This window comes from Orbicella faveolata, unplaced genomic scaffold (assembly GCF_042242905.1).
Source record: "Orbicella faveolata isolate gen_17 unplaced genomic scaffold, um_ofav_v1 contig_25, whole genome shotgun sequence".
NCBI classification, from domain to species: Eukaryota; Metazoa; Cnidaria; class Anthozoa; order Scleractinia; family Merulinidae; genus Orbicella; species Orbicella faveolata.
Window position 1 is genome coordinate 30,158,371 of NW_028301553.1, and position 13,299 is coordinate 30,171,669.

At 39.6% G+C, this 13,299-nt stretch overlaps 2 protein-coding genes across 2 annotated transcripts; both read right to left on the reverse strand.

Moving 5' to 3' along the window:
• Positions 1-1,654: 1,654 nt before the first annotated feature.
• LOC149109834 (uncharacterized) lies at positions 1,655-5,411 on the reverse strand. The gene is made up of 2 exons (XM_089293968.1): positions 4,947-5,411; positions 1,655-2,960 (listed from the first exon to the last, which is right to left on the reverse strand). Exons 1-2 carry the CDS (start codon positions 5,106-5,108, stop codon positions 2,544-2,546), a joined length of 579 nt encoding a protein of 192 aa, XP_089150094.1. The 5' UTR covers positions 5,109-5,411; the 3' UTR covers positions 1,655-2,543.
• A 1,135-nt stretch (positions 5,412-6,546) lies between these two features.
• Positions 6,547-12,298, reverse strand: LOC110059143 (uncharacterized). The gene is made up of 2 exons (XM_020765830.2): positions 11,842-12,298; positions 6,547-8,877 (listed from the first exon to the last, which is right to left on the reverse strand). The coding sequence occupies exons 1-2, from the start codon at positions 12,121-12,123 to the stop codon at positions 8,461-8,463; spliced, it is 699 nt and encodes a 232-aa protein (XP_020621489.1). The 5' UTR covers positions 12,124-12,298; the 3' UTR covers positions 6,547-8,460.
• Between the last annotated feature and the right edge of the window lie 1,001 nt (positions 12,299-13,299).

The following is a 13,299-nucleotide window of genomic DNA, read 5'->3' on the forward strand; positions in this document are numbered from 1 at the left end:
AGTGTTCCTCAGATACGAGCAGAAGGGTTGACCAACATATGCATAACTTAATATAGCATAAAATGAAAATTTTGCCCATATTCTCATAATTCTCGCTTTGTCGTATGACTATACAGCTAAAATAAAAACGAACATACATTTCTCTTGAACAAAATATATAGATATAGAGGAAAATAGAAGGCAAGTTTTGTTGAGACGCTTTTGATTATTCTTAAGTTACGAAATTCTGACACACCTTCCTTCTAGGCGATGTAACCGCTTTTCAATATTTGTTTATCAAGAATTGTTCAAAGTGAAACGTAACGACTCAGGTAAAATACACATACATGCACTGAAACTAAGGACTAAAAAATAACTAGAATTACGGACAAACGTACACGTACCTACCTGAAATGAGTACTAATGGGGGATGTAAAATATCAAACACGACAGACAGCGTTTCATCGGGATATCACATGTCTTCGGTGTCATTAAACGCCGGGGTTTATCTGAAATATGTTCCGTAGTTTTGTCGTAACCTCGAGTGCTTCCTTCAAGTGCTACCTCTACATTGAAAAGAGCAAAGACAATTAATTTTATTACTGCAGTTCGCTAAGAAAGTTTATAGTTATGACTTAATTTCTTGGTTCAAATTTAATTTTAACTCTCTCGGAATTGGACAGTTTGGTTCCTTTGACTGAATTGAAACTATTATAAGACACTAGCTTACCTACCGCTTCTTTGTCAGCTAACAGTACTTCTTATGGTTCAAGACAGACCTACAACCTTGAAGCTATTCCTTGGGATTGCCGACATGGACGAACAAGTTTCAGCTGATTTAGACTTGAGAAAATTCACCGACATCTTCGTTCCTTCTCATGTACAATTTGAATAACTAATCATCATGTTCAAGTTGAATGCACGCTCTCGACCAAAGAAGTGCTGTGATTGGTTCACGCTATCAAAGCAGCACGGAATTTCGCTGTCGCAGTGTGGTGTTTAAATGCTAATTATTGCTTTATTTTTTTAACAAAAGGGACAAAAAAAAAAATAATTTTTTGACGAAAAACCTCGCGAATTCATGTGATCTTCATGTGCTTTCCATGTGATCTCTAAAACCGCTGCCAAAAAAGTTAAAAATAAAATTTTCAAATTCCACTGATTAATATTCAGTCCAATTCGGTTTATGTAGGAACAAATATCAAATTGCGGCCTAGTGAACACTGGGACCCGTAGGGAGTCAGAAAGACGGCGGAAACTGAGTGTTTTAGCAAGTGCGGGAATACCTTTTTTGCATTCTATACTTCTTTGGGAAGTTAATTGTAAACGTCTTTCTGACTCATTTAGCTGATATATAGGGATGGGAAGCTCGTACTGTTCTGCTGCAGATGGCTTTAACACTACCATCATCATGGCAATGGACTACTTTTACTTCGGCAATTGTGCGTAAAGGAGCTCCTTATAGGTCCCAGTCCTCAGAACTGTTGGCAGCGAACACCCGAGACTGTCTGGATTGGCCTTCACTTCAAAAGAGAAGAAAATCTGCTATCCTCACATTATTTCATAGAGCTATCCATGGTAAATCAGCATTAGAAATCCCATGCTATATTAAAAGGCGCAATCATTAACAACGATCCTTTCACGGAGACAAGTTCATTGAACTTAAACCAAACACTGAGGTCTGTGGAAACTCATTTTATTGCAGAACCATGCAAGAATGGAACTCATTGCCTAGCAATGTTTTGCTGAGATGTGGCATAAACTTCAATATTTAAGATAGCTCTTCGTTGATAGAACAATAAAATTCTAGTTAGGATGTCTACTGTATTAGTATCAATTGTATTTTTTCTCTTAGTTAAGTACACACAGTTCCATATTGTAAGTGTAGAAACCTAATTTCTTATGACATTATTTCGTATTTTGCGCAAAAGGAGCAACAAACAAATGAACAAACAAACAAGCCAAGTGTCAGTTTTAATGCGTTCACCTCTGCATACAGGGGCGTTCGTATGGAAACATTGGAAGTGTGGTGACCTAACAGTTAGAGCTCTGGACCCCATATCGAGGGGTCCGTGTTGGAGTCACAGCGAATTCAGTGCGTTGTGTTTCTAGGCAAGACACTTGACTCTTGCAGTGCCTCTCTCCACCCAGGTGTATAAATGAGTACCGGCCGCGGCGAATTTAATACTGAGGGTAATCCTGCGATCGACTAGCAACCCATCCGCCTCATGTTTTCATGCTACAGAAACAGGGAAATGAAAATTCTGACTGTACGGGAAATTGACCTGACACAGAATTCACCTCATATGGGAACACACCAGCACTGTAGGGACTGTTCAGATTGTTTGGACATTTTCGAATTTCCCGTGGAAAAAAAAAGGTCCCTTATAAATCGGTAACTATTTGCAAGTAGACTTGCCATTGTTAATAGCTCGGTCCGTCATTCACAGATTGTTCCTTATAAACAGTGAAAAAAGGATTGCGGCCAATAAGATAGCAATAGGCTATATGCATAGTCCTTTGTTCGACGGTTGCAGTTGAAGACCTACAGTGAGTCAGAAGTGTCACAGCAAAGCTAGCAATTCAGGACCTGCTATCGGCAAAAGAAACGAGCCGATACGGCGAACGGTTGAAGAAACCTTATCCCATATGTAGCGAAGTGTAGGCTTCCGAACGCATCGTCCATAGATTTCATTATCGTAGCCCTGTGAAAAGTAAAATTCCCAGTCGCCGTTTCCGGCAATGATGACAAACTCTCCGCCAGGCTGGGTGAAAATGAAGGAAGCGTTGCTCAAGTCTCCTCCGACATCGATAACTTCCGGGATGAAAGAAATTGAGGCACGCAGAAATTTAAGAGTTGTTTTTCCTCTGTTGTCAAGGTAAGGGTGTTGCCCTTCATTCCCACACCGTTTTATAATCTCTCTTCCCAGGACTGGAGAGGTTATTTCCTTTACATGGATTCTGACGTTTGGAGAGTAATGCTAAGAAACAAACAAAACAAAACAGTGAGAAAAGCCCACAGTTGAAACATCCAGGCTCATTTCAAGCTTTTGAAATGAGCCCATGAAAAGTTTTTGCTCTTTTGAAGGCCATCATGGCTTCACGTTTAAAGCACCGTACTCACCACGCCGGGAGGATTTAAAAACGAAGGTTTCACTCTCAAAACACATCAGCTGTTTTCCGTCCACACTACGCCGGAGGAATTTGAAAACGCAACAATAATCGACCATTTTTGGACTTGCGTTTGAGGAAAACTCGGTCAGGGAAATCACATTATTTAGATCTTGACGCCATCGTTTTCGAAAAGCTTTGTTTTCAAAACGTTTTCCATCCACACGAATACGGAAAGATGACGTTTTCAAACTCCTCCTGTTTGAAGAGCGTTTCGAATTTCGAAAAACTCCGTTTAGTGTGAAAGGTAAGTCTAACAGTAGAAGCAAGGCTGCGTTTTCAAATTCATCCGGCGTAGCGTGAACGGCGTCTATAAGCTGATCGTGGGACGTTGTTGATAAATTGCCATACGTTTGCAAATTACCTTTCCACTTACCATAGCCTTGGAGAATTATCGCTCGGGTTCGTTTTCTCGCTGGTTCTTAAGGCAACCACACACTGATATAGGTAATTGATTAACACAAAATAGATGAAAGACAGCGAACAAGCAAGCGAGAAGGTAAGCCGTAAAAAACGAATACCTAAACAAGGCAACAAAATTCGATTCCTTAATTGTTATTCTAAACTTAAAAAGCTGAACCCCTAGAACAGCACTATTTTAAGAAACAGTGCTTTTGTTACACAGAGCTTGAAGCTTATTTTCTGGTGCATCATCTGATTACATACGGGAGCTTGACAGTCCGTTCTCTGTCTAGCTACTGGAGTTGACTGTAGAGAATAAACACCAAAACGAGGTCAACTTTTTCTTGAATATAGTCTACTAAAGCGGTTTATCGTAACTTAATTGACATGCCAAGTTTATTATGGCATTGCTAAGCTCCTAAAGATGATGTAGCTGTGATCTAGCGAGCAAAGCGAGCACGCGAAAACGAGCGCGAAGTCGGAGAGACTACCCCAGGAAGTGACTTTCATATGAAAAGGACGGGGGGTGCTCGTCATACCTTTTGGGGGTTAAAAAAGCGGTTTTGGTACGTCTTTGGCTGTTCAGCCTCAAAAGGTCCACAGCGAAAACTTTTACGGTACCTTTTAGGGTATTGAGCAACAACAACAACAATAGCCAGTTACTGTGGGAAGCATTTCAATTTGCTTAAAAATATCACAATACCACCAATGCTAGTAAACAATTATCGAGGATTTAATTTTCAAGAAAAAAAAAAGGTAATGAATTTTGTGTACTGTCCAAATCGAATTTTTAGCTATTTGTGGTTTAGGTTGACGTGAGAGAAATTAGCATGAGGGCTGATATTGTTTGTTACTTTGCAAGCAGAAGATTTTAGAGAGACAATGTTTCTTTGTTTACATCTCCTTTGCATACGCTAATGAGAAAAACCCCGATTATTAGAGCTTAGCACAAGTTCTTAAATTTTGTTGAGATTTTCTTTTAAATAATGAGGTCATGTGGCTTCTATTACGTTTCTATTTTCAAACTATATATAGAAACAGTCATAGAGTAACAAAATAAACGGGTCTCGCTCCACTTCGCAAACATAGAACCGATTGTAGAAAACAAGCCACCAGCAACTTCAAGGCGCACATCATGCAACTGCTAAACTGAATGATTGCCACCCTTAGCTTTATTAGTAATATGTTCCTTAATTAGTAATATGTTTCTGATCGTTGCTTGAAACTTATAAACTGAATTAATGCTGTCCGTTTTGAATATGGTCAAAAAACGTAAGATGATCCCAGCACAATGATATGCAATTAATTCGTATTATTGCATATGTTTCATGCGCAAAGCTTGCATATCAGTATACCTAGAAACAGACAGAATATGCCATTGATGATTTGCTTACCTTTGTCACTCTAGTTCGTCCAATCAAGTTGGACGATGGGTGTCCAATGCTATCTCCTTTGTAGTGAGTGTGTGAGCCCATGTTCTTGCCGGTGTGGCGGGAGTACGCTGGCTTGCAGCGCTGTCGATTGGAGTGCGATACTGTGCTGTGTTCTGTTCCCATAGCCAGTAAACAACGTGTGGAATTTTTAAGATTCACTCATACTATTGCAAACCAGCGTTGGAAAAATCACTCAGCTCCTTCCAATCGGTAAGATGTAAGTTTGACGTCAGTGGTTTCCTCGTCTCATTCAATTTACCTTTTGAATCAAGGTATAAGATTATGCTAAGCTCCAGCTGGTTAACGAAAATGGAGTGGCTGTGAGTATTGCGTTTTACCGAATCGCGGCAGTGGAGCAGAGCCGGACTACGTAAACACCCTTATTTGCGACATGATAGATTGTTCATTCAACCGGAGCTTCATAGTGACGGCACTGTATGCATGAGTTTAATGGCCACAGAAGGTAGGCATGATTTAAAGCATCAGGCACCCGGTTATGCACGCGGGCTGATGGAACTTAATGACTAACTACCGCGAATTTGGCGAGACAGTTTTTCGCGGGGTTATATTTTCGAGATTTCAATAGGCAAATATGAAAAGAGGGCATTAAGCGTTCTCAACTTCATTTTATTTTTCAAAAGTCTGAACTTTTTAAAATTTCTAGGTAAACTGGAACAAGCAAAATGCATTTTTAAAATGGAACATGCAAAGGGTATAACGTTATTTCACAACAGAATACAAAATGGAACTCACCAAGAAAACCAGTTCACAGTTTGTGTAGTTGTCGACAGAAATCTTGTATATGTTGTTGCAATTACATGTTAATCATTTTTTTCCCGTGATTTGAATTTTCTATATGGGTGTTAACAGTTTCGCCGGCGAGGATTCTTATTTTGCGATGACAAACATGCATATGGATATGGTACGGCGGCAGATAGTGAAGATCACTTCCGGTGATGTCGTGACGCTCTTACCAGCACGGCTTTCCCGCCGTAGCCTTGCTTTCTACTACGGGAAAGTGCCTGGTTTCACGTACTCTTCACTACTTGAGTACAAGCCTGCTGTTTACTTCTCATTTTAACACTTTTTTCACTGTTTGAACAGCCTAGTTTGAATATAAAGTTCTCAATCATAAAAATCAGTTCTAAGATCATTGTTTTTTTTTTGTCATTTGTACAGAAAATTTGAACGATTTTAACACCTACCGCGCGGTGATCAATTCAGTCATATTAGCATCGGACCGAACAGCTGTAGATAAGAAAGCTTCGTATGTTCTATAATTGTTAGCTATAATTGTTTATTATTATTCAAAATGTATTTTATTATAATCAAAAGTTTTGTATTTTCGCCCGAGCCTCTAAATTTCGCAGCTTCCATGAAACCAAACAAACACAAAACGAAAAAAAAAAAAAAAAAAGAAAAAAAAAATTAAGCAAACAACGCCAAAATTCTCCAACTGTCGTGAAACTATTCGACAACAAATTCGGCCAAGTTGTAATCTTTCGACTTCGTTTTGTATTATTGGAAAAGTACTGTCCTTCATTACAAGGTAACGAGAAAACGTGTTGAACATGTGTTTTAATCAATGCTTGTCTTGTTTTGTTAATAAGATACAAGTGATAGCAGCGTATTTACAAGGCAGATACAGCACCAACTATGCTATGTATGTATAAAGTACATTGCGGACTAAACTAACACAGAGAATAGCAACTCGCCAAAAGGTTCAACAGCGAGCCCATAATTCAAACTTAATAATAAGTTAATAACTTAATTCAGTTCAATTCGTGAACTGGGCAATCCATACACATGTATCACATCACTAATGAAATGATTTTGGAAAACCTATTTACAGGAACTTATTATATAACTGAGAAAATTACTTCATTGTGATCGGCTGAGAGCAGCAATTTATCGTTAATATTAATTTATAACGCGCGCGCTTTCGTGATTTTCCTAGTCAAACATAACAAATATATAATCGTACAGAGGTTCGAGTAATTATGGATTTCCACCACTCAAAATATTGGAAAAATTTTTTCAAACTGCACTTACCTAAAGGCTCGTGCAATTTCGAGAGAATTTTCAAATATCATTCGTAGTGTAAATACTTAATTGCACTCGCATTTGTACGATTACCTAGTACACACATCAACATTAAGGTCCCATTAACCGATCTTTTCGAGCCGTTGCTAAGGAGAATTTATTCTCATATAACCTCATCAGGTTGTCATCAGGCCTCGCGTATGGTCATGTGACTAATACCGAAAAAATGCAAAGGCTCCCAGGCAAATTACTTTATCAGGATTTTTTTCATTGATTTAATATTTTAATTTAAATCCTCGTTACGTTTTGCATCGATTTTGTTTCATTTCTAAAAGGTCAGGTTTTGAGAGGATTTCAAAATATTGAAAAGTTCGTAATTTTCTGAAAAAACTATGATTTCGAAAAAGGAATGCATAGCTATGTTTCCAACATTGGCTTTAATCGAAATTCGTCGAAAAAGGCTGGATTTAAGGAAAAACCGCGTTTCCTTTAGCATTTAAAGAAACCGGAAGTGCGCCCGATATCTATTGAAAAGTTACCCTATCAGCGCGTGCGCAGTTTACACTACCAGCGCACTTCGGTAAGATCAAACAAAGCCAAACGGAGTTAGTTTATCTCTTTCTATTGCTCTTGTTTTTCTGTCTTTCTCTTATTTTGTCTTTGCTTGTACTTTTTCTACTTTACATTTTGTGAAACACAAGGAAAAACATTTAAAATGTAAGCGAATCTGCAAGTTTTTGAGTTGTTAGTATTTTCCGCGGTCAGGCTGACGTAAGTAACCGGAAGTAAAATTTCACCTCCTTAGCAACGCGCGCGAGTGCGCGCATGACTCGGTTAATGGGCCCTTAAGTAAGACTACTTATTATACGGCTAGCTCCGTGAGCGGGTAAGATGAATCAAATCCTGCGCTGTGATTGGCTACCCGAGCGGGCAAGATGGAGCTATCTTGCCCGCTCGGGACTACCCGCCGTGTCCCGCAAGAAAAATTTCCCCGAAAGCCATATAATAAATCCTTTATTGACCAAGCTTGTTCGGTGAAGATGGCTGGATATTGGCCTAGTTCTTTTTTTGGGAGTTTGTGCACCTCGACTCCATCTCGGTCCATAAACGCGCAAAAAAAGAACTTGGCCAATATCCAGCCATCTTGACCTCACACTCGGTCAATAACCCATACATCGTTACTAATAGACCACGTTCGATATTTCAATATTCTACCAAGGTTCCGAGGCTTTCGGGTCAAAATTGTAATTTTTTAAAGTTTCCTTTTGTCTCTCAATTCCCAAAAGAGACTTGGAGACAAACAAAACGCCACCAAATATAGAAGTTTGTCCTGAAAGCCTCGAAACCATGTTAGAATGCTGATATATCGAACGTGGCCTATTGAAAGCAGCAGCAAAAATTTTAAAAAATGTTGCAGTTACTGTACATTTGCTTATGCAGCTACCAAAGCAAGAAGCGAAGGACCAAAAATTGGCAAGAGGAACGAGCCAACACGGCGAACAGTTGACTTAACGCCATCCCAGATGTAGCGAAGCCAGGGCTTTCGCACACAATGACCAGAAATTTCGCCTTTGCAATCCGGGTAGAAAAAAAACTCCCAGTCTCCTTTCCCAGCGACTATGGCAAACTCTATTCCTGCCTGGGCGAAAAGGAAAGATGCGTTCTGCATATCTGCACCGGCGTCCAAGGCGAGGGGAACGAAAGAGATTGCAGCTCTCAGAAACGCCAGTGTTGTTTTTCCTTCTTCGCTTAGGTAAGGGTGTTGACCTTCGTTTCCGCATTCCGCAATAAGAACTTTACCAAGAGCAGGGAGAGTAATCTTTGACATAGGATATATATACGGGAATTGCTGTTTAGGGTAAAGAGGAAAAGATTTAAATTAGACAAAAATTTCAGGTCAACTGTTTCACACTCAGTTAATGATAATAATAACAAAAAATGATAAATGACTTTCGGTAAGATTAGAACGTTAACATGTTAGCAATGGTTACGGGGGGGGGGGGGGGGGGTTTCCCTCCGTCATCAGAGGTCGAAACTTTCTCGCCTGTTTACCTGTGTCTATAGTTACAGTCAGATTATTATTTTTTTCTCCTGTCTCTGCCAATGTCCAACCTGAAGAAAACAACAGCTGAATAGCTATTGCGTTTTTTTTTCCTTCTTTTTTTTCAATTTTGCCAAACTGCTCAGTTGTAATTTTACTAATTTTGAACAATGCCTGTTTTTTGTTAGCGGACGTTTTCTATTCGCATTGATTCACAACCTGAGATAGTTTGTCTCTACTTGTTTTATCGAAATCCTGACAGTATGAGCAAAAGACCAAAAATCACTGAAGGATGCTTATTTTTTATTTTCTCCATTACTACACTTTTTTCTCAATGTCACTGCAACGGAATTCAACGTCCTCGTCACGCTGTTTACGTTCCAGCAAGCAGTTCATATCCACCATAAGAAAATCAAAGTGCAGTAAGAACAAATCCGTAGATTTCCCGGTGCATGATGATTGACATAAGCTAGCCTTTGCGTAAAAGGGAATTACTCTTTTCATAAAAAAATAGTTCCGTATAGCGGACATGTGTGGCTTACGGGTATTAGTCTAGTTAATAGACTTCTAGCAAAAAGTGTTAAACAAGGAAAAGCGAAAAATACCGACGGATCCTGGGCTCGAATTCGGGTCCAGATTGGAGCGCGAGTTTTAGCCATTGTAACACGTAAGGGACCTTTTTCCGAGGAGGAAAATTACAAAGCCCTTCCGCCATATCTTAGTTGGCTAGCAAATATACTAATATCAGCAAACATGCGACATACTCTCTCGCAAACTGCAAACTTCTCGGATACCGACTTTTGGTGTGGCCACACAAATACACAAATAAAATGACCAATCGATAAAAGGTCACGCAAATCCTCTTAGTCGATTGACCATCGATTATCATTATCGATCAATGAATTGATATTGATTAGTATCAATTGTCATCGATTATCGATTTTCATCGAGTTCGTATTAGCCTTCTCTGCAGAGGTTCATTGTGCTGGCGGGGAAGGAAGCCGGATTGCGTGACGAAACTTGAAAGCGTCTGCGTGGGAGACTTAGTTCGTGTATTTGGCGACTGCTCTTACCTTACTTCCGATTCCTGAAGCAATAGCTGAAAACCGGATGCTCTCGCAGGCTATGCAAGTGTCTAAGTGTCTCAAATTGAACCCATGTCACGAACCGTATTCACTAGCCTATTAGTTAATAATTTCTTCTTATTATATCTCTCAGTTAGAACGCGCGCTGTGATTGGTCAATTTAGCGGGCCGTACTCTCCTGTACGGCCCGCTAAAGTTTAAAGTTGGTTTTGTTGCCAAACTGTTTCGTATTTATCGTCAAGTGTTCTTAACTTTTATAGCAAGTGAAAGTTTAAAACTTTCATATACTCTAATTTGTGTAATAAAGCGTGCTAACGACTTCAACAACAACAACAAACACTTTAATAGCTGACACAATTACTGGTAACCCAGTAGTTTACATTGTGGGCTATATAAAAAAAAAAACAATTTCAAACTGACTCGTTCTATTTTCGAGGTGCGTCAGAAATATGAAGCCTTTCCGAGTCCGCGTGAATAGAAATCGTTTCCGAACCCGTCAGGCACACAGTAGGGATATGATAAATATCTTACTAACCTAGTCTTCTCGGTCCGCTTCGCGCTTGGGCCATAAATCGAAGGGGAAAAAACTAGGTCCGTAACTTACAGTACGGACCTCGAGCTCGGTTAGTAGGAGGTATTTAATAACTTCCAAAAGATTCCGTGTAACCTTATCACTGTCAGGAGAACAATCACGCACATGGAGACATTTCATTTCGGAGTTGTTTTGCAGTTTTTTATGCCCCTTATCTGGATCTATAGCGTAAGTTTTCGTTTTCTCTTCTTGATTTTATTCAGTTGTTGTTTTTCCTTGCGATTTTTAGCTATTACTTTTTGTTACACACATCTCTGTAATTTTTGTAGTATTCAGCGCATGGTTCAACTAGTTTAAGATCTTCAGTAATCAGCAAATAAATCATCAAAACAACAGACAAACGTGGGTGGTTGATCACGGCGAACTTCGGGACGATACTCCACGAGCACTCGGTTCGGGAACGTCGCGACAACCCGATTCGTTGGAAAAAACAAACAAACAAACAAACAAACAAACAAACAAATGGGCCCAAAAGGTTTTTGTCTGTGAGAGGAATAATCTGCGGTTATCAAAATCTTTAGAGATTTGTGAGTTTGCGGTGTCCTCAGAGAGTTTTGGGATGATTAAATCTACTACATATCGTTTTCACTGTCACGCAACAAAAAAATACATCGAAAACTAGTCACTGGATAAAGTCAAGAAATAGTAATGGTATAGGAGAAACGTAAAGAAGACACTTCTTAAACTTTTAGGTCTCTGGGTTTTCCTAAACTTCAGATACTCGTCGAAATGTTTTGCGCAAATTTACAGAGCCTAGTATGAAGCCGCCATGTTGGTGGAGCTCCTTGCTTCACCAATATGGCTTGAATGCTTTTTTAACTGCCGCTTCCGAAAATTATTTAAAATCGACGGGTAGGCAGGTGTTAATTTGAACCTTTGACTCACGAAGGGAAAGCAACACAAAACAATTCAAACGTAATTATTAAAACGTTTCAAATACTGAAGCTGAATTTTTGCTAACATTATGATTTATATGCGATTTTAAACCTGATTGGTTATTGCCGCGGTGTCAATGCCGTGTAAGTCATTAAACTTCCTATATATTGTTCTTGGTTTTACAGTTACACTACGTAGATAACTAGATATCCCTCTTACCTCTGCAAGTCTTGTGCGGCCAATATAGACCGACCCAGCTTGACTGTTATGTGTGTAGGAACCCAATTCTGCTCCCGTGTGGCGCGAGTATGTTGGTGTCGGTCTTCCAAGACCCTGCTGATACTGATAATCAGAGTATGGCCCCCACGTCCTTGAAGTCCAAGATGTGTTGCCCATGGTTTGATAGCGCGAGCGTGTTGACGTCGGTCTTCCAGAACTCTGCTGATACTGGTAATCAGAGTATGTCCTCCGCCTCCCTGAAGTTGAAGATGTGTTGCCCATGGCTTGATATCCGGCGAGCAGAATTCAACGCTCGCGCGGAGAGCGCGATCAAAACCGTTTAAAACTTCTTTCAGAGATCTAGACGTCTTCGCCACTGCTAATGAACGTAAAATTTTACATCATCAAAGACGCTGCTCTTTTACCCGAAATTCGTACACGCTAATGTCACGTGCAGGTCACTATATATATATATATGAGATTGCGTAGTCACTGATCTCTGATTGACAATTAACCGCAGCTTACGTCTCCCCTTTGGGGCTTTTGCGGTCAAGATCATGTTTCCATTATATTATTCCACAAACTTTCTCATACGATCTTAATTTATTTGCAAAAGGTCTTTTTCTAACTGCGTAGAGATGTCATTGAGTGTAATCCTACAGCGGCCTTTATTTTACTTTCAGTAGCGGACGAGAAAAACAACGCCGCGCTAAAGTATTTCGCGTCATCAGTTAATTGGACTTTGAGCGCACTTCTGATTACTTCTGTATTTGAAACTTATCTGATCTCTCTGTCAGGTCAAAGGCAAGAGAACACAAAATAATTGTAGCTCAATATATGACATGTGCTCCAATTGACGTAAGCGAGCTTCATTATACATTGTACAGCAATGCAATAGTGTTTATAGCAACGCCAGTAAATACTTCCGTAAACTTTAAAGGGATTTTTCCCTTGGTCACGAGGGGCACCACTTCACCGATAGCACTTAACTTAAAATGACCTGTGCTTCAATTAAAAGAGCTAAACTTTCGGTATTAAAGATTCTGTCGCGTTCAATAAAGACTTATATATTCCGTTGTCTACAAAGGGACTTTTCCTTTGGTAACGAAGGATGGAAATACACAATACAATTCTAGCTAAAATGAATGTTTTCTCAGTTTAAGGAACTGAGCTTTCAAAAAGATCCTACAGCGCTAACTGAATTATGAAAACAAGAAACTATTCCGTAATCTTCAAAAGAATATTTCGTTGGTCACGAAGGCCGAAGATAGTTCGGTCACGAAGATAGTTTGGTCACGAAGATAGTTCGGTAACGAAGATAGTTTGGTCACGAAGATAGTTCGGTCAACGAAGATAGTTTGGTCACGAAGATAGTTCGGTCAACGAAGATAGTTTGGTCACGAAGATAGTTCGGTCAACGAAGATAGTTTGGTCACGAAGATAGTTCGGTCACAAAGA